General features: G+C 38.8%; 1 protein-coding gene across 3 annotated transcripts in view; it reads left to right on the plus strand.

Annotated features, from left to right (window-relative positions):
• The window catches only part of CCSER2 (coiled-coil serine rich protein 2), a 172,117-nt gene extending 146,272 nt beyond the window's left edge, over positions 1–25,845 (plus strand). For all 3 annotated transcript variants that reach the window (XM_088472236.1, XM_088472237.1, XM_088472238.1), the window contains exon 10: positions 23,463–25,845. In XM_088472236.1, the coding sequence (XP_088328362.1) occupies positions 23,463–24,500 (1,038 nt within the window). In that variant the 3' untranslated portion in view covers positions 24,501–25,845. The remainder of the gene's footprint in view (positions 1–23,462) is intronic.
• Positions 25,846–26,658: the final 813 nt, after the last annotated feature.

The following is a 26,658-nucleotide window of genomic DNA, read 5'->3' on the forward strand; positions in this document are numbered from 1 at the left end:
GTTCTGGCTTATTGACAGACATTGAAAGAGACCGGATCACATGGGGACCTGCTAGTGTGTTAGGCAAGTGACCACACAGATAGGTAGTGGTCACCTGCAGACTGAATTTATCAGCAATCCTATGAAAAGTCACACACATTGCAATGTTTATTGAACGTATCAATTATGCATGATGTGACAACCATTAAGCATAATTTCACATACATGAAAAACATGTTATGTGTATGTAATAAACTGCAATTTTTCTGGAAAGAAAAGTAAAACTCTAAGGGTAAATTTACTAAAGGTCGGTTTTGGTTTTAAAGCAAAAACTATGGACATCAACGTTGTTTTGATAAAGAAAAAAAAACAATATTACTTACTGTCTGTTTTCAGCCTTAATTGAAACCCGACGGTCATGTCAGTCATTCTTTGCTGCTCTAAATGACATCCGTTTTGCAGCATTTAGAAGTAAAAACACAACAGAAAACCTGCCAAACAGAAACACTGCACATATTAGTATGATCTGTGCAGGCTTCACTAGGGTAAAATGTAATTAAAGGGTTCAATAAAAAAAAAAAAAAAAAGTGAGATCCACCCCAAATCCATAACCTGCCCTGGACCTCTCAGCCTGGGTTCCCCTATTTTCCAATAACCAGCACTGGGATGATCCAGCCGGGGGCTAATTCCATAGCGAGGGAGACAGCATGTGGTCCCCCTGCCATATTAAGTAGCCCCATTAGTATATTCAGCTATTATAACTAGCCCCAATTCATCTATGTAAACATAATGATTGTTGGTCTGATGTACTGGAGTGTTCTAAACTCTTGGTTTTGAGAGTTTTTCTGTTGGTTTTGCCTTTAGTAAATATGCAGTTTTAATTGATTTGCAAATAAAAAGAAAATTGACCAAAAACACACAAAACCATCCTTTAGTAAATGTACCCCTAAATATTATTGTGTACTACTCATGTTGGTAATTCCTCGAAAGCATACAATCCCGGTCTTCCAATATGTGACTTCATTCTTCTGTTAAGCATTTGCTTGTTCCTCCTGTCTTATCATGTTACAGTTTAGCAGGATATTAGCAAGCACTGGATCTAAGTGAACTGCCCTGTGCATGAACAGGAGGCATTTCCATGCTGTGTGAAGGTCTGTTTTGTCCACCTATTGCCTATGTTCCTGTCTATGACTGTAACCTTGTATGCAGACTAAATGTTGTGCTACCAACTCTTACCTCTCCCCTACTTAGCTTTTGACTCTTCGCTTATCACTTGTTTCATTCTGTGTTTGTTGTTGCCTAATGGGATAAGCTTGATAAGTGAAAACTGGGTGTTATATGGCACAGTCCATTACCTCTTTATGGGGTCTCTGTGAAAATGGTGCCGTTGCCTACCACTAGTGGCACTTTGGTCCACAAATAGTGCCTGACAGTGTCCTATTTGTCCACATTATTTCTGTATTAGTAAGACCTTGAACCCATAAATTAACTTTATTACAGATTTGTTCTTCAGGGTCCACAGGAATACCATGGGGAAAATGTGGTTGGAGTGATCCAGGCACCAAACAGTTAAGCTTTCAGCTCCCAGGATGCCTCAGGTCCTCCTCCACATATACCCCGCCTCTGGCCACAGGCATTTAGTTTTGAGGATTCAGATGCACCGTTATAACAGGGGGACTGCTCATGCAGTCCCAAGCTTTTTATTTTATCATTTATTTTATTTATTTTTACTTTAAAGCAAGCAGCGCTAGACATTCTAAAGGTAGCCTGTGCTGCTGTTCCATCTACCCCCGTTTGCGCCGCAAAACCAGTAACTAGACTGGTAATTTCGGCAAGCACCAACGAAGCTTGGCTAGAGGCGATGCTGGGACCTGGGAATGCAGCCGGAAGCACAGGGACGCAGGTAAGGTGATTCCCCGCTCACTGGCATCCATGTGCTAGTCCATACATCCTGTGGTTGGTGACCTGCCGGAGGTTGCTGTAGTGGGGCGACCGCTGCGTCTGCTCCCCCACTAGACCACCGAGGCAAGTCAGTCTGGCGTCTGGGACAGTGACGGCAGCCATGTAATAAGGCCAGAGCACCCGGGAGGGGTTGATACAGCATAGGGGAGATAGGCTCTCTCCAGCAGCCCCTCAGCCAGCACAGACGCCGATTCAGCTGAGGTTTTCCCGCGTCTGGGTTGCTCCTCCTACCCTACTTTGTATATGAGACACACAGCGACCACTATCATTGTTGTGCTGAAGCTGCTGGTCCCAAGAGGTTTGGGTCTAGTCTCCCTGTATACCTTTCCCCAGAGGCCAAGTCATAAAGTGCTCAAAATCCTACCAAGTCTTGTGCTTTGAGCAGTTGATTCAGAGCCCATTTCAAGTATATTGTATATGCATTGTACAGATGGGTCCACATACATCTAGTCTCCTGGCGCATTTAACAGCCCTTCTAGTCGTGCCGTGGCATGACTCAGTAGTGCAGAGCGTCTTTTCGTGCATCTTTTTACATCCAAATGCGTCTTATTCGCACAACGGTGTGAATACATAGCACAAGCTGATTAAAATGATATGCAGCATGCCTATGTTCTGTGTGCGTCTGCGGGTTTAACTGCATGCCAAACACTGCGTTAGTGTTACAGCTGGTAGCACTGTAACATAGCATTTTGCATGCACATACACTCGCACCCACTCACATGACATAGGCATGCTGCATATCATTTTAATCAGGAAAAGTTGGATGTGCTATCTATTCGCATCGTTGTGCGTATAAGACACATTTGAAGGTGGTAAGATGCACGAAAAGAAGCTCTGCGCTACCGAGTCACACTGAGCTCCTGCGTTATGTTGCGCGACTTGTAGCGCACAGAGGATAGATGTATGTGGGCACATCTGTATGTGACTTGTGCTAGCTCTGCTATGTTGTTACTGCCTTTATTTCTGTACTGTCAGGTATAACTATCACTACTATTTCTCCTCAACCCTTTGCTACAGGTGTGTGGGGAATATTTTTTTTGTGTGTGTGTTTTTCCAATTGTACTTCACATTTATTTATTTGTGAAGGCAGTCACATTTGCACTTATTTATTATGAATAAGGGTAACAGGAAACTGAGTTCCCAGTGCTGGTTAATGTAAAAGTTGTTTGGCAGGCTTTTCCCCTCAGGACTTTATACAGGATGGTTTGTGTGCTGTTTGTTATAAATAACCACCTCACCAGTCCAGTTTACCAGCCCCTGTACAGGACCCATCTTGGGTGTCCTCCTTGTTTCAGGTTATGACGCAGCTAGTGGATCCTTTGGCTACTCCCACGCTGCCATCGGAGGAATCAGATGATGTGCCGGGTTCTTCTCCAAGGTCTATCTCAGGAGAGGAGGACCATCCTTCTACAGTGGATGTCCCCACTTTGGTTAGAGAGCGTCAAATCAGTCCTAAATATACAGGGATGATGAGCCAGCTCCTAGACCTAAGGCTCCAGTGTTTAAACACCAGAAGGTGGTAAAAGATGAGTTTCCGAAGTCTGAGGATTGAACTTATGGAAGAAGCATGGAGTAACCCGGATAAACGGTTCCATGTTACAAAAAGATAAGCATATTTGTATCGTTCCCATCTACTGAATGTACTAAGCGGGAAGTCCCTCCTACTGTGGTTGCTCATGTGACACATTTAGTTAGGAGACCTACATTACCTATACCGTCAACATCTTCCATTTAAAGATTCTACAGATAGAAAACTTGAAACATGTCTTAAATCAGTGTTTCATTGTCTGGAGCTGTTACTCGACCAGCTATGGCCACGGCTTGGGTATCTAAGGCTGTTGAAGAATGGACTGGGGCATTGGAAGATTCTCTACCGAATGCTACAAGAGATCAGCTGACCTATATCTCCCACATACGGGAAGCGGCCTCTTATTTGGGAGAAGCTGCAATAGATGCTGGGTTCCTGGCTTCTAAAGCATCGGCAGCTTTGCTTGTTGCTCTTAGAGCCCTTTGGTTAAGGTCCTGGAAAGCAGATACGGGATCAGGAAGGCCCTGGAATTCTTACCTTTTTATGGGAACATACTTTTTGGAGCAGAATTTGATAAGATAGTGGCTACTCTGGCAGCCTCAAAATCTGCAGGTCTGCCAGCAACAGCTACATCAAAGTCTAGGCAATCTTCTTTTCGGTCTTTTTTCCTTCAGGTGACGAGCAAAAGGACAGTCTTCCTCCAGACCATCTAGTTCTCGCAGGACCACCAAGCAGCAAACTATGAGGTCCTGGTTGGTCAGATGTCGACAGAGGCGGACGACAAACCCTCTGCCTGATGGGCGGGCCTCCTTCTGGGGAATCCCAGGGTGGGATGCTGACTTCAATTTGTGCACTACTGCCCCGGCTCCGAGAAGTGATCTCTCAGGGGTATGCTCTTACTTTCCGGATTCATCCTCCCCAGAAGTTTTTTTGTACAACTCCTCCATCAGATTCTATCAAGGCCTTGGCCCTCCAGGAGGCCATTTACTCCCTGCTGCGGGCAGGATTGATAATCCTGGTTCCTGTGGTTCAACAGGGAAGGGGTTATTACTCCAATATATTTTTGGTTCAGAAACCAATTGGGTCTCATCGCCCTATTCTAAATCTGAAAACGCTCAACAAGTCTGTGAAGGGATCAAACTATCTTTGAAGAGTGTTCTGCTATCAGCATGTGGGTTTTGTTTTTTTGAAGTATGGTTGGTTAATTATTTGCTGGGAGAGGACATCTTGTATAAATATTGTTAAGGAAAATATGTCTACATTGTAATTTAAAATCAACACATTGAATTGGCATTATATTCAGTGTAAATGATCACAATTACACTGTCTTATCATATATAAGACGCAAATGAGAAATTCTAATGAAATTACTTTTTGTTCAGCGAAAAATACTTTTTCTCTAGATATAGAATCCCTTGAACAGCCTAAACTGTTATCTAGTCGCCAATAATCCTTCAAAAACTGTTGGACTCACATATGCTTCTAATAGTGATTGTGAAATTATAAATATATCCATATACTTTTGCTAATGCAGTTGCTATTTATATTTAAGTTCCTGGTGACTTGTGGTAAACTGTATTGTAAGATTAATTAGCGTTAAACAGGTGGCATAATAGTGTGTATGCATGAATCTGCACGTTCATCTGGACTTTCAATCATAAGTGTAATTGTATGAAAAATCGGATCTCAAGTATGATTGTACAAGTTTGTATCTAGCTTAAGTCTATTGGCTGGGAACTGGCTCCAAGGATTTATGGTGAACTTGTGGGCAGATCTGTTCTCAACAGTGCTGCAGATTGTAGAGCAAGTCAAAGGAGTATGTAGAGTGGGACTATAGTGCCGCTGGTTCACAACCCCTTTGAGGAAAGACAGCATACAGGCATGAAGCCTGAACCAACCGCCTGGTCCATACTGTGCACCATGTTGAAGTCCATCACTATATTTCAAAGTCTCTGGTTGAAAATAGAAACTTATGTAAACTCCATGCCCCAAATGGGTGGACACATATCAGTGGGACACTACTACTATTGTACGAACATACATTATGAAGAAAATTAAAATGAGGTGTGCTGCTTATTGCCCCCCTTGATTGTTTTCCTTACAAAACCCAAAACATAGTAATTTTCATTTATGAAAATCGAGGTTGTTACTTTTAGTTACTGTTGTTAGGGGGCAATTCAATTAATGGCTTGGCACATCTTAGGCAGCAGCATCACTAGTTTTTCCTTGAACTGGAATCTAGTGATTTTGCCATAACGTTTCAGGCAAATATATGCACAGTAGACCATCGCAGAATGTCCGGCAACAAATTGCCTTTAATTGAATTGGCACCTTAAGGGTTTATTAAATGAAGTGTCTGATTGTAAAACCTGACCCTTCTGTTAATGTTTGTGCCCAATATTTAAAAGGGCAGTGTCTTTACTAGCCATCTCTTGTTAGTATAATGTTTAATTTGGTTGAGTTTTTGCTTCTGTATTCACTTAATGTCTGTGTTGTTTCCTTTATTTTTGCACTGCATTGCTATTTACGAGGGTCGTTCATTAAGTAAGGTAACAAGCTCTCACATCTGCAATGTTCTCTATTTCATTCTAATTTCCCGACAGTCCAGAGCAGGTAGAACACTTCTTTTCCTCACGGCCATTAGACTGCACCTCATATCCGTCATACTGTCCCAACATCAGTTGTAAGATGGCAGGGCCAGCGGAAACATGGTTAAACATTTAGGTGCTTAGTGTGATTAGATTTCTGCATCTAAAGGGCACATCAGCTGCTGAAATTCATCACCAACCTGTTGTGGTGCACGGTGATAACGTCATGTTACCTGGTTTGGTGCACTTGCATTTGATAATGGAAGGACAGATGGTCAAGATGAGCAGCTATCTGGCTGGCCAAGCATTTCCACCACAGACGACAATTTGTGCAGCATTGAAGGTCTGATTCAGGAGGACGGACGCATTTGAGTTAGTGATATTGCTGACGAACTGAACGTCTTAGTGGGTACTGTGCACAACATTGGTCATGAGCAACTGGGGTACAGTCAAAGAAAATTCACACTGAGTACTGAAACAACTCACAGAAGTTCACAAAACCAGTAGGATGGGATTGTCTCTCGTGCACTTGACGGGGTACCATGAGAAGGGAGTGCAGTTCCTGCAGTTTATTGTTACAGGCGATGAAACATGGGTGAATCATGTGACACTGGAGACAAAGCAAGCATCCATTACATTGAAACACGCATCTTCCTCACCCTCTAAGAAATTATAAGCAACTCCATCAGCTAAGAAGGTCATGGCGATTGTGTTTTGTGACCACAAGGGTGTGCGTCTTGTTGATTTCCTCACCAAAGGAGAGACTCTGAATGCTGTCCATTATTGTGCCACATTGAGCCGGTTGTCAAAACCGACCTGGGTTGCTGCGAACAGATGTTGTATTGCTGCACAGTAACGCCAGGCCGCACTCAGCCAACCACACGCGTGATTTATGGCACTACCATTGGGAGGTACTGGACAATCCTCCCTACATCCCTGACCTGGTACCAAGTGATTTCCATCTGTTTGGACCATTAAAGAAGCACCTGGATGGAAGGTGATTCGTAACAGATGGAGAAGTTCAGCATGCCGTCATGTCCTGGCTTCAGGAGCTTAAAACTGATATCTTCTATGCCAGAGTAAATGCCTTGGTGTACCGTTGGAACAAATGCTTAGACAAGTATGAGGACTATGTGGAAAAATAATCTGTACCAAGGCCAACTATTATTTATACATGTATGTATGAGGTAAATAGATGTATGCAATGAGAGCTTGTTTCCTTATTTATTGAACCACCCTGATATTTGCTTGTGGGGATATTTTTGCCACCTAACTCAGTATTAAGTACTTTTTATTTTTCAAAATTTTGCCGTGGAAATATTTATATATTGGTTTTCCTGGAACAGTGTTCTTCGAAAGTAAATGATAATTCACTTTGAGCTAACAAATGAGTTGCCATTTTTTTTCTTGCGTAGTATCTGAGAGTACATATTTTTATATCTAGGAACCAATTTAAGCTGACATTAATTTAATAATCCTCCAGCCACCTCTTGTCTTGGAAGCAAATTTCACGGTTGAATTACTTGTTAACTGAAATTCTGTGGGGATATTTGCTTGTTTATTTTTATTTTTTAAGCCATACTATTAATTTGGCAGATAATGCGTGTTTAACGTGTCAGTTCACACACTAATGAGCTAACCACATGTTACTAAATACCTGTTTGGACATTTCTATGCTATCTACGCACAGTGATACTAAAACCGTTGCATGAAAAGGCTGCTATTCTTATTGTATCAGCAAAAATTACATATGCACAAATCCACAAGTCAGTAATATGCATTCCAGATTTTCCTAAGCAATTTGTCCCATGATGCATCTTAAACTTCTATCCATTATGTGCATGAATTGGTTATCGAATATCTGACGTGTCAAAAATGATTCATCTTGCTATACCATTACCTCCTAGTACCGTACATCCCAGGTACTAATCTTAGAAAGTAGCTGTCTCCATTGATATTGGACTATAATATAATTCTATTATTTTGTACAGAACAGTTATGCTGCTGTGTTGATGCTTAATTTCTTCCTTCCACAGACATACTTTCGCTAATTATATTCTCTTTATAACAGATAATGTGATTATTATTCAACATAAAGATTTTGCTCTGATAATTCCATTTTCATATTATTATTATTACTATTATTTAACTGCATTGTTACAAGTGACTTCTTTTGTTTGAAACCGTGCTCCATTGTATGAAAGGAATTCCTACCTGGATCTCAGTATGTGACATTAGTGTCGCCTTTTTCCTTCACGTTTCCTACTTTTTATTATCCAATTTCCCCTCTTTTTTTTTCTGCACAGAGTGGGTATTCTCCCTCCTTCTCTCCCTGGCAGGGCCCATACCAGGGGAGTCCTCGGACTGGTCCACCGCACCGCAGACAGAGTGAGTCTGTGCACCTCTCACTCATCCCTGCAGACCTTTTATGTCCTTCTAGATGCTGTGCATGCACTGTCCCTCCACTAGCACCCCTGCCCAGATGCTGAATGGTGTAAAAAGATGCAACCTGCTCTAACAAAAATGCTTTTTTTACTCACTACAGCTAAAACAATGACATACATTAACTGTTTTACAGCTGGTTTTATACACATTGCTTGTCCAGACCATACAGGCCCTTTAATTCTGTTTTTCAGTAACTTTTCTACCATTTGGTCTTCCTTTTCTGTGGCCTTTAATGATTCCTGCTGAAACTGTACCTGTTTGAAGAAAACAAACTTGCCACAGTATGGTTTCAGGAGATTATCCCCAATATCTGTTCCACCTGGGAATTCTTTAATTCCTGACAATGCAGTGTAATTTCTGTTAATGCCAGAAGTGTTTAGACTACCCTTTCTCATCGCAAATGGCGGGTCGCACACGGATTTGTACACTCGTCCATCCTGGGTGCGACCCGCCTGAGGCCCCTTTCAGACTGGCGCCCCGACCCAGCAATAATGCCGGGTTGATGATGTCACAACCATCACTGCTGAGCCGGCGCTTGGAGATTAGATTATCTCCAAGCGCCGGCTCTTCAAATGCAGTGAAGGAGACCCGGGTCGCCTCGACCCGTGTTACCCGTTCACAGTGCACCGCAAGCCGGGTTGAACTCGTGTTCAACCCTGCACGTTACCAGAGTTAAAATGCCGGGTTGCTTGACCTGGGTTATTTCAGCTGGGCCCTTTCACACTGCACAGTAACCAGGGTTGCTGCACGTTCATGTAGAATAACCAGGGTTATTTAATGGCATTGTGAAAGGGGTATAACCTGCTGTCAACAGAAGGGTGGACACCCCTCCTAGACACAGTAAACTTCGGGAGGCACAAGATTAGATGGATCGGCACAACACAGTGTGGGTTAAGCTTTAAGCATTGTCAAAGCAGAGTGTTTCCCTCCAATAAAAGCTGTTCCATTAAGATCTATTTTGTAGCTTTATAATAATAATAATAATAATAATAATAAACTCTTAAACCTATACCCAGGGCCAGATTAAGGCCCACATGGGCCTGGAGCTGAAAATGTTCAAGGGCCTATTCTGAGAAGGGGAAGAGTTGTGATCGATGCTGTGTGGGTGTAGTCAAAGTCACCCTGGTGTACACACCCCCAAAACTATGCACACAATGTCTCCATAACTACATAGAAATAGAAAAATTGCATACATTATTTTTTTGGGAAGGGGGGGGACTAGAAAAACTATTTAAATACTTAAAATTTATGGCAATCATGCTGTCATGTTGATGGGCCTATTTTCATGTGGAGGCCTGGAGCTGTAGCTCCATCCACCCCATTGTTAATCTGACCCTGCCTATACCCACTGAGAAAACAGAGACCCTACTGGTGCGTGAACATATCCGTTTTCGTTTACTATTTTGAAAGTAGAAGCAAAAGACTGATTGGTTTCTAAGTGTTTCAGCACCTAAATGTTAATTATCCCTGCTACTGATGTTGTTAATAATATTTGTAAAAATTTACTATTATTTCAAAGATGCAGTTTGATGTAATCTTATTGCATTTTTAATAAGCCACCTCAGATGTGAGGAGTGAGCAGAGTTCTTACACCTTCAATTTGGGAGAGTGACTGTTTGCCTCCAGTACTGGTTTCCAAATAATATCAGTTAGCAGGGTGTTGTCAGTATGTACAGGGCCCTGATTCCATAGACAGCCACATCCACTCAATGTTGTCTATATTGTGTTTGTGCACACAAATGCAGTGTAGATTTAGTGATCAAGCCTAACAATTGCATTGTAGAGTGCTAGTCCCACTTTAAGGTCCATATGATAATTGATCCCCAGTTTTAGTAGTATCCTTGCTTGAAATCAATCCAATGCATATTGAATTCTGTACATATGCAAAAATATTATCTGCTGTTTGACCGAATGTTAATGCAATCTGCTGTTTGATGATCTGCCTGAGGCCACGTAAAAGAAAGATTCCACAAGAAAAACTGATGAACAGGATGGCTGGTCTCACTATTTTCCCTTGTTTTGTATTTTTGGACTGCACAGTAACATCTGGAGCATGTGTCCCCTTTGTCTTGTGCTAACAGCCCTTGTGCGTTTTAATAGCATGCTTGCATATTGTGATGTGCCATTTTTTTATCATCTTAGCAGTGTGTTTACGTCTGTTATAATGGAATGGTAAGTAGAATATTGTTTTGCAACTATACAAATCACTTGTGAAAGACTAGCTGAGAAAAAAACAAACAAATTGAAGCTGTAAAATTTGTTCACCCAAATCAAAATTTGTGCCTAGGTTTTCAAGTTTATTAGCTCCTGCTTACCGTGTCCCCCGAGGACATTTGTATACCAACCACAAATTGAGATAAACCTATATTATACAGCAAGATCATTAAAAGTCCCAGTCCAGGTTGAAATGTTGAAAAACAAATTAGTATTTCACCGTTGGGAAATTAAAAAAAATTGTCACTTAAATGAAACGTGCATTTAAAACAAGGCCAGCAATAAAACCCACACTTTAGCATGATATTGAAGCCTTAAATAATACATTCATTCCAAGAACACATTTTATTTGTGTATTGAAGTGTTATAATGAACTTTTAGTTCATGACATGTAAACGCAAACAAACCAGAAATGTTTTTATTTGTGAAGCACTCGTATTAATGTCCTTCACATAAAATGTTTCTTTTTTATAAAACACTGGCTTGTTATAATTATTTCTAATACTAATGGTCTTATGTGCCAGTTTCATTAGTAATCTTTGCATAAGCTACGTGTTGGCTAGCTATATTTAAAAAACAACTGGTTTTAGAGTACCCTAAAATTAAATAACAATAAGTATTAAGGAATACCTGGTATGTTATAATGCCATTCGCATAAGGCATGTGAAGGCTTTACCTTAAGCTGTGTCCCAAAGCATTTAGTCTTAGTTTCCTTATTTCATATGCAGTACCCTTTCTATACTTCACCACTAAATGTCATACTGACATAATCAATTTGATTTCCGTGTAGATTTTTAGAGTGATATACAAAGGGAGCATGCAGAATCCAATAAAAAAAAACTACTTATTTCAAATATTCTGCAACACCACCTTAGAGAGGGAAAAGAACATTATAGTTCCGCCCCTCCTTGGAGTTTGTGTAGCCGTATTCCTTATGGCAGTGTTTCTCAAATTATGTCCTCATGTAACAATAGCAGGCCATATTTCAAGGTATCCCCAGGAATAATTAGTACAAAACACAGATCTATTGTGTTTGTAAAGGAACAGACCTGTGCTCCAGCTAGATGATTTGGAAAACATGCACTGTTAAGCTGGGTACACACTAGACCATATGTGGTCCGGTCCAGCGGATTGGAGCCACATATTGGGTACATCGTTTAGTGTGTGTCCATGGTATGCGCGCTCCCACTGGTCACTAGCGACATTGCCCGTCAGCCCTACTGCAGGCAAAGCATTTTTTCTTAATTACCTTATTTTATATGCAGTACCCAAAGCAGAATGCAGCATGACATGTAGCTCCCCCCCGGATTCCATTACAACCATGTTTGAGAAACACTGTGCTAGGGCTTCTTGGTTCATCTCAGTCCCAGCTTTAATGTTTTGGACTTGGAGGTGTGAACTGCATAATTTATATTTCAGCTTCTATTTGCTCCTTCCACTTATTTTGCCATACTGCATGGGCGGCATCCGGGAAGCGGCGATGCAAACGCAGATGGGGCGTGTCTCGGTCTACTGTACGCAGTGAAAATTGCTCTGGCGTCTCGCAGCGGACATTCTACGTAACCATAGGGTTAATCAGAAGTTCGATAATCGGCTGATCTACGTCTTTTGTACGCAGTCGCTTGGATTGGGGAAGCCACTGGTGGGCATTTCCATACATATATCGGCAGCTGCAACATTTGCATATTTTCGTACAGCCGCAGCGTACAAATTTGCACTATGCCAATTTTTAAAAGCACTTTTCAGATACACTTTATTATTGGGCAGGTTAATTATTACTATGTCCACATTTCATGCAGACCAATTTACCAATTAAAGATAAAAATGAGGTGCGCCTCTCAACCAGTCAATACAAATCTTCCAAACTGGCAGCTCCAAACAAGCAGGATCTGCTACCTGCTATATGAAAAATAGGGAAAGTATGTAGTAGGAGTGCTGGTTTGTCAAGAGAAGACACAGTGATGGACATAGTATAAAATGTTTAATATCAATCCGTAAAAAACATTTAAGTGGACAATATATGAATATTTCAGCTCTATAGACCAATATCAAAAGTTCCCTTCCTGTGCTCTGGAAAATCCAAAGAATGTTTTGTTGTCTGTATGAGAAACAGATAATCCAAACAGAAGAATTGTCCTACAATATTCAAGTGGAAAAGACAACAATTGTATCCTCTTTGTAGCAGGATGATTGCTGGGTTAGCTACAAAGGTTATTAGGTAACCACTGCAGGGAGCCGTTTGGTAATGTGAAGCACAATGTCTTATTTGTTACACACTGAGCCCAACTAAATGTATCTGTGGGGTATGATACCCTACCGCCCAATAGCGGGAGTGTAGAAACATTGTGCTTTGCTTTACCGAATGGCTCCCTGCAGTGCTTACCTAATAATAACCTTTGTAGCTAACCCAGCAATCATCTTACTACAAAGAGGATACAATTGTTGCCTTTTTCCACTTGAATATTGTAGGACAATTCTTCTGTTTGGATTATCTGTTTCTCATACAGACACCAAAACATTCTTTGGATTTTCCAGTGCACAGGAAGGGAACTTTTGATATTGGTCTATAGAGCTGAATTATTCATATATTGTCCACTTAATAATTGTTTTTTACGGATTGATATTAAACATTTTATACTGTATCCATCACTGTGTTTTCTATTCACAAACCAGCACTCCTCCTACCTACTTTCCCAATTTACCAATTATAATTAATACAGTATACAATGTCACCATATCATGTATGAAGTTATAAATATCTTAAATAGATTAAAAAAAAACTTTGAACTGAGAATAGGATTCAGCAACCAAAAATATGGGAACTAGTATTAGGCAGCTTAATATACATTATATGTGAATATATATATATGTGGATATATTTTAAAACTTGGGACTTTTCCAGAAAATTGTCTACTTATTGGGCGCAATTAACACACACGCAAATTCAGACACAAAATTCAAATCACTGTTTGCAGCTAGTTCATTTTTATGTCACTATGAGGCGTTGTCAAATATGTAAATACTGTATTTCCATTTCAAGAACGTATGTTTAATAAAGTGACTTGCAGAGACATTTTCTAATTCAAGTGTATACAGTAACTGATATAGATATACTGTATATTTCAGAGTCTCTTCACTCAGTACAAGCTATGAAAATGTTTCTTCTTACGGTATTTTATTTGTACAATATATAATTTGACCTTCTTATATAAATCCCTTTTTACGGACTACACAAACCCTGTAATGCTCATCTGCGCTGGAAGTTCGCAACATTGACTCCTCAAGCAGCCTCTAACTAGCTTACAGCCTCTCTTGTAACTTTTTCAAAATATGGCCACTGTGGCCATATTTTGAAAAAGTTACTAAATCGAGCACTGCCGCATATCAAAAAGTTGCTAAAGCGAGCACTGCCGCATATCAAAAAGTTGCTAAAGCGAGCACTGCCGCATATCAAAAAGTTGCTAAAGCGAGCACTGCCGCATATCAAAACACGCCCATGACGCCACCTCTTGTTTTTTATAGCAATCATTTTTGATCACCTCCCAGTCTCCACCCTGAAACGCCCATGGATCGCAGACGCCTTCTGAAGTCATAACCGTGTCATGCGGAAATACGTACACCATTGCATACATTGTTTCGCTTGTGCACACTAAAGGTTTCCTAGTCTCTTTGTGCATATGCAGTAGCAAATCGCTCAATTGCGCAAACATCCATACTGCGTGCATCTCTGAATCAAGCCCATTGCCCCAAAAAATATCAGTGTATGGCAACAATATCCTTTGATATAATATCACAAGCATAGTCTTTATCAATACAAATTGTTGATCATCAACAATTATAATAATAATCGTGGCACCTCACAGTGCTATATATTTACAGTGTTTTGTAAATTTAATCTACTGCTTGAATAATATTTATTTTAAACTGAATTTATCCAATAAATGCAATAATCTGTGGATAATTTTTAAATAGACAACATGATATAGTGAATTTTGTTAGAGCTTGTATGAAGACGGGCTATCACACAGTGGAAGGGGATAAATGAGCTAAAATGTATAATCTATCGCTGTCAAGACCAGAATTTATAATTGCTGTGTCAAAGTTTGTGTCCACAATAATTGGTATTCACCAGTTCCCCACGTAGGAGACCGATAAATACTGACAGCACCTCCCTAACAGCAGGTTTTATTTTATTTGACATTCAGGTATACTGAGTCTATTCAACGATCGATACCAGCAGAATTATATCAAGTTATTTGTTTGAGAGAGTTTCCCTCATTACGTTTTAATGTTGAGGTAGTCCTATAAAATGGCAATAATTAAAAAGTAATTAAACCTCAAATCAAATATTAAGAACGCTTTTTTTTTTTTTTAATCTCTTCTGTAGTTTAAAGTGGCACTATTAGCTTTAAAGGGGGTGGTTTGGACCCAGACTTTGGCAGGTAATGTGTTAACACTGGGGAAGCTTATCATGAAACCTATTGGGGTAAAGCAGAGCTGGAGACATAACAATGCTGCTTAATTAGCTAAATAGAAATATTGCTAAAATAAAGTAAATTGGGTGGTTGTTACTAACTTAAAATGTAGTACATTTTATAGACCCTGTGAGTTATGCTAAATATTTTTTAGATTTGTTGCAGTGTCTTTTTTATATGTAGTATTTTATACCATTTACAGTCTGTCAACAAAGTAATTATGCTGCATCTTTCTCATGATCTATCTTACATGGATTATTAGCAAATACAGGTGTTTCTTAGAGGGAATGCGTATGGCAATAAGGTTGCATGTATTATTTTTGCAATTTAACAAATTAAAGATTATAGACAGCCTCTCTGAAATAATTAACAGGTTCAGGTATTATTTAAGCTTGCAGTAGAGTAAGGCCTTGATGAAATATTTGCCCATATAAGCAGGAAAAATGAAATGTCAGCAGTAGAATCATGACCTTCAAAAGCAATTTTAATCAAGTTATTTCTTGGAATTATTTGCCTTCATATAGTAGTTCTTTCACAAGTGGCATGTTCTGTAAAACAATTGTTCTTGCATTTATTTAAAAGTTATTTTATGCAGCATATAAAAAAATAGAAATAAAAGCCATCTGCGTTTGTCTTCTCACTTGCATGTATTGTGAGCGTATTAGTTTAGTGCTCAGGGGCCATGTTTTCTTGGCAAACAATTTGAGAGCTTGGATTTGTATTTAATTTATACAGTACCCAGATTTGTGTCATTGAACTTGTGTGTGCCTCATTGGGATAGCTTGTAGCTTTGATTATTGCATAACCAATTAGATATTCTTTGTGACCTAGATTTTCTCTCCCTTTGCGATACAGGTGAACAGTTTATGACTTTTCTTCAAAGAATAACGCTTTAGGTTTAGTGGCAGTTTTTTCTTACATATTTAGTTTTTATAGCGTTGCTGTGCTGTTATTTCCCCAAAGAGTATACTAAAATATAAAACTGTTTGTAAAACCAATTTATTTGAATACAGTGATTTCTGTACTGTTCCAGCCTTAGACAGTGCTGTATGTGCTTTCTGATGCCATTTGTCCTTGTCTTCCTGTCACTGCTTTCCCATTTGCCATTGGAAAGGAGTTGAGGAGTTAGTCCATTACTTCTCTGATAAAGCGTGGTATAGTACAATTTAAGATTTCTACCCATGTACTGCTTACCCCTATATGTAAACAAATAGTTCTGTTGATATACAGAACTTCCTGCATGTTGCATGTACCACTGTCTTGCATGCAACAGTGACAGTTCACGTTGTTCTTTTTAATGTTTTTGTAATTTATTTTGTGTAAGCACTCTGTTCTAGTTTTTACTGACACATACTCAAGAATCGGAATGTATTCGTCCACAACATGTACAGATAAACTGTAAAATAACACTGTACTGTAAATTGCCTATTACAGATGCAGTTGGTTCTAAATTATTATCTGACTCATACTGTACTTTGTATTGTTTATGTTCCTAATAGTGAATGTGGTCTGCAAATACTTCAGAGGCAGTGCAATGTATAACATACACTCCAGCTGTAAGGATTATACAGAATAGTCCTGATTTGAGAGCTCTCACCTGTGGACACCTTTTCTTTTTTTCTTGCGGAGTAGAATGTCGGGATGCATGTCCTGGCAACTGATGCTCTGCAGTGAATAGGTGTTGTGTAGCATTGAAGGGGGTGGGTGCAGAGAGAGTCTGGTGTAGTGTTGAACCTCCCTGGAATCCACTTTGTAGAAAGACTGTGCACTTGTCAATCAAGCTCGTCTCACACCTTCATGCAGTTCAATATAATACTTTTTTTGCATGTTGTCTTGTCCTTTAGTATATTGGGGGGTAAATGACGGTCTAGCTCTATCAAAGAGGTTGATTAAATTCAGCGTGTTGTGTCATGACTAGGCACATATCGCCTATACGTATGGTAGTGCCAACATTGCAATTTTTTGCGATGCCAGCTGGTGCAATGTGCTGTTTCAGTACTGGACATACTGTAGTTTTCAATTGAATTCCCCTCAAAGTATGCCCCTGGGATGTAACCATTTATTAGGGGTATTCAATAACATAGTTTTTGCGTTAATATTGCATCTATGACGTCATTATCGCAGGTTTTACTTTTACACCGTATTCAATTTCAAAGACTTATCGCAGGTTCGAAAAGTGATAAAAAACGGGGATAACTTTTCACCATTGAATAGGTGTCGAAAAAAAGTGCAGAATTGGGGTTTAGGGGTGCAGGCTTAAAAAAAATAGCCTGCACCCCTGGGAATGACATTTAAAAAAGAACTGTGTCAAAAAAAGTTTTTAAAACAAATAGGGACACTCCAAAAAATTAATTAAAAAAATGGAGTGAAAAAAAAAAAAACGTGAAAAAATTGTTTAACAATAGGGAAATAGGTTCAGGGCTATTCTGCATGTATGCGGCAGGTGTTTTCTAGAATAGATTTATAGCGGCAGGTGCACAATTGCAGAATTAAAAAAAAATTACTTTAGGGACATAAAAATATGCTAGTACCCATTTTCATGTACCCCAAATTTGATGGGACCACTTAAAAAAACTAAAAAAATAACCTAAGTGCTCTTCTGCATCACTTCTTCAATGTCGGGAAAAAACACCTGCTGCGGCTATTTAAATCCCCGACTTTCAATTACAGGCTAAAACGGGGGTACCCATAGTGTTCCCCCATATTTTTACAACTTTAGGGGGGGTCCTACAATTTTTTTTAAGGAAAAATTCGTAACTTTACGCAAATCCAACTTCGCAGGCTCCCGTTTTCGTTAATTTCATATTGAATACGGGGATAAGCAGGCGCGCGCCTGATACTTTAACGCAGGTAAAAACTCTGATATGAAACGTAAACTTCGACAGCGAAGTTTACGCTTCATATTGAATACCCCTCTATGTGGCCACACTCCCTTTTGAAAACTGTACTGTACCTAAATGTATCTAAATACAGAACTAACTTTTTCTCTCTTACCAATTCTTACTAGCCAATCAGATGACATTTGCACAATTCTTCAGACCATAAATGCTGTAAAACTGGTAGTTTGTAAAAGATAGTAGTCCTCTGAATTCACAAATTTATAGCTGTAATAGCAAGCCTTAATATCATGATCACATTCAAGTCCAATCAAATCTCTTGCTATACAGTACATGCTGTATTAAAGCAACATTTACAAAATGTTTTTTTTATGGAATTTGGCACTTTTAAATCTGGTTGTATGTTTTTCTTTGTTAAACACAGCTATTTTGTTGCATTCTTAAATCTGTAAGCCCATTGGATACAAGTCTGTGTTTATTGGCATATATTGTTTGGGTAACCTGTGGTTGCTGGTTAGAGAAGTTCATCTCTCCACTCAAGTTTTCAGTTTTGTTTTCTTGGAGCAAACTTTCAAATCGCATCTTGGTTTCTTTAGATCAGGGATGGGGAACCTCAGGCCTGCGGAATCATTTGGTCTGGCCCCCTGAGCTTTTTCCTGCTAGCCTCATCTGACTAGCAGGGTGCCTAGAATGGAACCCTGCAGCCAGAATCTATGCAGCAGTGCACTTCAGACTGTCACACCGCTGCCCTTACAGCTCCCCGGAGCATCTTCAGGATGCTCCAGGCATTGCTGTTATCACAGGCTATTGTAGCCCCACCCCCATGTGACATCACACAGAGGGGGCGTGTTCTGCATTGGGCCTGTGAATAATGTTATATATCTCAAAATGGTCCTCGGCAGAAAACATGTTCCCCATCCCTGCTTAGATGATGGCTATGCTGGAGGAAACAAAACACTGCTCATCAGGAAATAGAAATCTTTAGAAACTGGCTAATACCTTTTTTTTTTCCCCTGATTTTTTGGAATATATCCAGATAAACAGCTGTTGATTTGCTAATGAATCACCACAGAACTCTATGCAGTTGTATTCATATGCTCCAGTATTTTATTGTTTCATCCTATTTGAACAGTTTGATTGTAAGAATCTTAACTCCTGTTTATGCCAATAATGCTACCATCTCTGGAATGTTAGATTCTTGTGTTCTGTTTTACTACTATTTTTAACCCGTCATTAGCCGGGTCGCTACCTATACCTCTATTCCTCCCGTCCCTTTCCTCGTCTCCCCTTAGTCTTATACGTTATTCTGAGTCTCTCTCCATCATTTCCCCATAATCCTCCTGCCCCTCTCTCCCATCTCCCCCATTCCTACCATCCTGATCCCCATCTCTCCCATTTCCCCCTATATTCTTTCTATCCTGTCTCTCCCTATAATCTCTCTTCCCCTATTCACTCACTCCCCCTTGTATACCCTGTCCCCTGCTCTGTATGTCAGTCTAGCAGCCACTAAGATCTCTGAAAGCACAGCCGCTAGACTGACATTCGGCTTTATTTTTGGTCATTTTTTTGTTAGCCCTTTTGGGCCCAGCTTGTTTTATGCAATGCAATGTAGAGACTGTGTATTCAATCATATTATTTGCCTGGAGCATAGATCTTCTGCATAATGTGACTTTACTGTACATGGATCGTGTGAGGTTCCTGAACAGCGATGTAAGGTCACGCAGCACATCTGAGTTCTGTGGTTAGTTGCATGGTCCCTGCTTACTTAGAAAAAGGCATTTGTGATGCAACTATATTAAGCACCTTTGTGCTGCAAAGTGGTCTATAGTCGTATAGTGTGTACTCTCGAATCGTCGTTCCCGACGGTCATTCATCTCATTGTCCCATCTGCTGTCCTGCACGTCAAATGGGATGATGCAATGAACAACGCAGTGCAGTTACATGCAGCATGTACTGATACGTTGTGCTGTTGTATGCCGGATCATGTAGTGTGTACGGCATGTGCGATGTATCGTTACATCTCATTGCTGGGTCGCACCATCGTACCCAGCTTTAGTTCTCACTTTTCAAAACAAGTCACATTAAATTGGCATACTTGCAACATTTGTAAACTGTAAATTAAAATACTTGCTGCTATGTTGTTACAGATTGGTATCTCTTTCTCTAAATGCACTTAACTTATTACGAAGATTAAGGACCTTTTGAAGTTTTGGGGTCCATAACTTGCCATTAGTGTAATAACATATGTAGACTTTTTGCCAAACAATCCTTAACAGTTATATGTTTATTTTCAGGCTGCTAATAACCACTATTAAATTATGCCTCTTGTATGATTTAAGAGGAGGTATGACCTTATTTTTAATGAAACCTGTCAAATGATCATGTTTAGACCAGTAAGCTGCATAATAAAGAGATGTGTTGAAATATAATTCTGCAGCTCACTTTGAGCTTGGAAATTGCTTGCTCTGAGTGGCAATTGTGTTATCATAGCTTGTCAGCAATCATGACTTAATAGCCCGGTAGAGAATTATGAAAATCACAAAAAATATGTATCAACGTAGTTCCTACAAACTAAGAACATTTTTGTTAAAATTAAAGTACAGTGAAATGAACTGAACATTGCCGTATTAATAATTTTATCATTTATAATCATGAAAACTGTATGCTTTCCACGTCCCATTTTATCTGTCAGCTTTGAAAATAAATAAGATCGATGTTGAAAACAAAAGGCTGAATTTTGTCTTTTGACACCTTCTTACAAGCTGCCAAGGCATGTCATTAATATTTTCGTGCTCTTTTTTTTTTCTGTACACACTTTACGTAACTTTGGTTATAGACATACTGTGAAATATCAAGCTCTTGTCACTAAGGACCTTTTCCTGATGAAGATTGGTGATATTCCATATTGTTTTACATTTTTACATGCTTTCATCTGGTGGCTGCAGACAGGTCACTGACTTTTCATATTTTACTGTCAAGTAGCATCAAGTCAGCTACTTCCATCAACACTCTGGGTCTGTTTTCACATGCCACTTGTTATATTACTTCTCTGTTTGAGATGCCGGCCACTATACAGAAATAAAAAAATCACGTCTATATTGTCAATGACACTCTTGTATGAGTTTATTACTTTTCTTAGTATCAGTTAGGCTAACTATGCAAAAGTATTTCCTGTACTCTTGGATATACAAAAAATGTGTCCTCATCTGGGTCCTGTACATGAAAGCATGAGGCCATAAGCCTACAGTATTTCCTTTTTACTGCTCACATAAATCTGAGGTAGGAATGACCAGAAATATTGTCTCATCTTCAATTGTAACTGGAGATTATAGGTCAGATGGTTGAAACAGTTTGAAAGCATGGATCCATCCTGACTTGTGTCAATGATTCAGGCTGATGGTGGTTTAAAGATGTGGGGAATGTTCTCTTGGTACACCTTAATACCAGTGTAGCTTTGTTTAAATGACACTTTATGGTCACAGTTTACCAATATTCTAATGGCTACATCCAGCAGGTAAACATACCTTGTCACAAAGCACATTTCACCTCAAGCTGGTCCCGTGAACATGATAAAGAGTTCAGCCTACTTCCAGTGGCCACCACATTCACCAGGTCTTAATCCAATGGAGAACATTTTGGCATTTTAGTGGAAAGGGAGAGCCTCATAAATGTGCATTGGATAAATCTGCAGTAACTTTGTGATATCATTTAAACATAATTTCATTTCTTTTTGCATATATATGTCACACTGGAGGTATTAATATCTGTAATGATTTAATTTTAGCCAAGAAGTCCCTGAATGATCCACAAAGCTTTTCAGAGTATGTTCTATGAACAGTGGACCCAACAATGGAACTTTTTGACAACATGGGTCCCATTATGCCTAGTATAAAACAAAAACCACATTCCACAATAAAAATATCATGGCAACCGTACTGGTGGTAGTGTTATGGTGTTGTGATACTTTGCTGCCTGGTCGTCTTGCCATAATCGAAGGAACCATGAACTCTGATTTGTACCAGAAAATTATTTAGCTAAATGCATTCATAAGTTTAAGTGTATTTGAGTATTTGAAAGACAGTCAACCAAAACGAAAAAGCAGGTCAACATCAAAAGTCTAGACATATAACCAACAGACATGCTGTGGTGGAACCTGAGGCTAGCAATTCATGCCGGAACACATACCAATCTTTCTAACTGAGAGCAGTACTGTGAGGAACAGTGGGCTAAAATTATTATACAACAATTGGAAAGACAAATTAAATTATAAGAAGCTTTTTGTTGCAGGCATTGCAACAACAATATGGTACAACTAGTGTCGCAAAGCTTGGGAGCAGAGGCAGAAGCTAAAATGATTTTAATAGACTTTATCACTGATTCAGGAGTTAATGTATAATAAATTCAGTGGCTAGACCACATTTGACTGGACAGATAATGCATGCAACCGTGCTCAAGTAGCTTAAAGTTCTGGCGCTTTTGCAGGTTAGAGGACTGAATGAGATGGATATACTAGCAATGTTTGTAAATAAACTGTGGAATTAGCATGACTGAAGGTGTTCTGTATATGAACCATGTTAATAAATAGTCTGTAAGTAACGGGGCTGAAGTACCTGGCTTGCACACTAGTTAGTCCAAATGTGACCCAAGCACAGGATCTCAAAGGCCTTCAACATCAGGATTAAACCAAAAGTTAGGTTACTGAAAAAAATAATTTAGGAATCTCTCAGAAATTGCAGTGTTGACATCCCAAACCTAAACATTTTGTGCCACACCTATTGAAACTTGGTTGTGATGTTTTCTTTTATGTTTTTATTATTTATTTTTACAAATCTAATATTTGGAGGGCGTTTTGGCTTGTCCAACTGTTTACCATTTCCTGAATTAGCTTTGAAAGTGCTGCTAAACTAATTCTGTGGTTGTGCATTTGTTTTATGGCAGGTTTAAAAAGCATGCAGTTTCGTATGTTCAAAAAGAAATCTAATACCCATGAAAAGTGTATCTTACAGTAGAATAAATCTATAAGAAAGTATAATATAATTATGTAAGATGAATGAAAGGTGAAACAAAATAATATGGATAATGAATGACTTATGCAGTGTCTTTTTTTTGTGTGTGAATTTAAAGCATGTGCAGTTGCTGAATTAACATCCTTTAATATAATTGTCAAATTTTAACAATTCCTTGTTTATCTTTAATTTGTCACCATTTTTACTTGTTTATCTGCATGTTTAGATACAAGCAACTTACTCAAGAAGGGTTATAATTACAATTTTAATTTTGCATATGCATTTGAGATAATTAAAATCCTTTTATAATGTGTATTGTCATAAATGTAAACGTTTGCATCTTCTGAAGCTTGATCACTTGTATGAAAAAGAAGTTATACATTGATATATCATCTTAAATAATTTTCTGAAATTCTCTTTTTGTGCAGCCTCAAATTCTACAGTGTCCCATCAACACCCCCAGTTCCACAGACCACACCTCGGGAAAATTAGTAGCACATCAACATACAGAGGTCCAAAATAAACCTCAAGAGCCATTCCAACGTCTTTCATTGTACAGTCACAAGGGGGGTCCTGGAGTCCTCTCCAAAGCCCCTGAAAATGAACTCAGCGATCTGTTGAGCACACAGTTGAAGATAGATGATGTAAATGACCACCTTAAAGAAGAAGAGCACGATAAAAGTTATGAACCACTGGATGATAACAAAAATTTAAGACCGCAAGAATATACTGTTCTTCCACATTTTCCAGTTGATACAAAAAAAGATGTCAAATCTAAAATAATATCAAACTCATCTACTGCATCATTGCCTGTACATATTTCCAGGCCTAAAAATTTACAGTTCCCAAAGTCAAAGATACAGAATGCCTTGGCACATAAAGGAATTACCAAATCTATTGTCTCCTCAAACAGTTGCTCGAATTCTAAAGAGCTTGATATATTGACATTAACTTTAAATACTTCCTTGGCCCAGCCACCAGTAGAGAATGACTGTTCTTCACTTCAATCATCGAAACAAGTTCACTCTGTTTCTATCTCTGGCAGTTTAGATACATTGTGCTCTATTAGTCAGCCCCAACCGGATCTAACAATGTCAGGTTCAAAGCAATTACTATACAACTCCTTACCATCTGCTGGTAACAGAAAGTTGCCATCTGAAGGCTCTTTACCAACCCAGTCACATGGCCTAGCAGTTGAACCCTCAAAACAAGCTAGCAGATTAATGCCCAAGAGTTCCATGCTCAAAGCACCAAGTAATCTTACTTCCAAACTTAAGAAACCAAATAGTTCCACAGCTGTTGTTCCATTGCCTAATGCATCAAGTGAAACACAAAGGTCTCCAGTCAAAGCTTCATGTTCTGTCATTCCCAGGCCACATACCTTTAAAAAAGATGTTCTGCAAGAAACAGTGGAAAGCTCAGTCCCAAAGAGGCAATCGCGTCTCCCACAACCAAAGGCACATTAATAATAAATAAAAAGACTATAGCACACATGATATGCATTAAAAAATTTTGTTGTTTTTTTTTTTTTAGGGGGACAGGAATCATGACGTTTGTCATGTTAATACTTTAATGCATACCAATTAGTGTTGTTGAATTTGTAAGGAGCATAGAAAGGAGTGATTATATAGTTTTTTTGTTTTTCTATATTTAAACATTACCTTGGTTTCAATCCTGCCTGGGTTTTTTGTGAAGTCGTGTTGCCTTGTGTTAAAGATCCATTTTACCTATTTGGTGGCCCTTTTATATTAAATTCCTCATAACGTTGATCTGCATAAATTTGCTTTTGTTAACTGTTCCATTTTCTGTAATTGAATTCAGTTAACTACTTTCATTCTAAAATATTTACAGTCATTATTGCTAATTTTTCCACAGTTAATACTTTGCTTGTAGATTTCAGAAACCATTTCCCTGAATAGTATTGTAACTACAAAATGGCAACACTTAGACAACATTACTCCATATTGCAGATGTATTTCATATATTTATATGTAATTTATAGTTTACTGACAGTTGTACATTGTCCTTTTTTCAAGTGCTATGCAAGTCTATATAACTTATTTAATTATTTGAGAATATATAGTGTATTTATTGCATTAAGACTATTATTTTGCACCTTGCCAACCATATATATTGTTTTTATCCTTAATTAAATGTGTCCACTCTTAGACAAAATATACTATATAATCCTACATCCTGTTTAAAAAAAATATATAATCAAGCAGATTACATAGTCCAACAATTAGTAAATAAAACAGATTACATACTGTATATATGATAAATATATTGTAATAGAAAAACTGGGTAATTGTGCCATTTTTATTTAATATATTGGCCTAAAATATGGCAGCACTATTGAGAGAACAACTTGCTATGTTAATTTAAATTATTTTAATAATTCTAATAGCACAGATTTTAAATTAAACCATGCAAATCTGTAATCCTACCACAATGGCTATCAACAATTAAAATGAGTATTGATAGACTAGTGGGAAACTTGCACACACAACTTAAAATACAGAGTAATTTGAATAGCCAACAATATAGACATATTTACTTCAAATACATGGAAATTATTTATTTGTTAATAGCATGTTAAACTGTATATGCTAACAGTGACAAGGTACCTGTAGCACAAGCAAGTGAAGATACATCATTGCAGAAGTGACACATCTAAGCAACTTTGATCACATAGGGTGTGCAATAACAAACTTGCCCATTGAAATTGAAATGTGTATGATGTGTTCATTCTATTACCCTGCACCTGTCACAACCCATGCAGTTCCTCTATCCTGCCTGGGGTGTCGCTCTCTGCTCTTGTGTTTCTAGCACACTTAGCTGATGCAACAAACTGCTGAGATTCAGCAAAGTGTGGTAGAAGTACCAGAGCAGAGAGCGACACCCCAGGCAGGATAGAGGAACTGCATGGGTTGTGACTGGTGCAGGGTAATAGAATGAAGACTAATATACTGAAGTGGCAGCAAAATATGATTTTAGTACTTGAATTGCAAAGGTTTTTCATAGTTAATAGTATGTGTCAAATCTCTTGCCTTGATTTATTGCTGTACTAACGGTTACTACGTTTGTTACAAATAAAATGCGGGCACTTTGTTATTACAAAGCAGAACCAGCACAAACCCTGGGGTCATCCTTAGCATCACTGCTACATCCACCCCACTCAGAAGCAGCATTCTCAGCTCTATAGACTTCGAAGTGTAGCATTTGGCTATGCCATCAGAGCTAGGCACCAGACTCCCAGTGTACTGTAACACTGTCATGGATAAGCAGCTACCAGCAGTTGCACATGTAAGCAGCTGTTGGCTTCTTCTCCTTCATGTCAGCTGCTTGTGCTCCATGTAGAAGCACTACATGTGCATCAACATTACTGTATGTTACATTGTCACTTACTGATCTAGTTTCCTCTTTAGACAACTGCTGAGGTTAGGCTAATTATTGCACCGGCCTCATTAGAAACTTATTCTGAGTGAAGCAGAGTACATAGTATTTTTGTTTTGTATATTACCAGTAAGGAGCAGTAGAGAGCAAATACAATCACAAGCCTTTATTCATTTAGGATTTATGTGTATATGAGCAACTAGTAGTACATCTTGTGATGTCACTTTG

Source organism: Taudactylus pleione, unplaced genomic scaffold, assembly GCF_031769625.1.
Source record: "Taudactylus pleione unplaced genomic scaffold, aTauple2 ptg000121l, whole genome shotgun sequence".
NCBI lineage: Eukaryota > Metazoa > Chordata > Amphibia > Anura > Myobatrachidae > Taudactylus > Taudactylus pleione.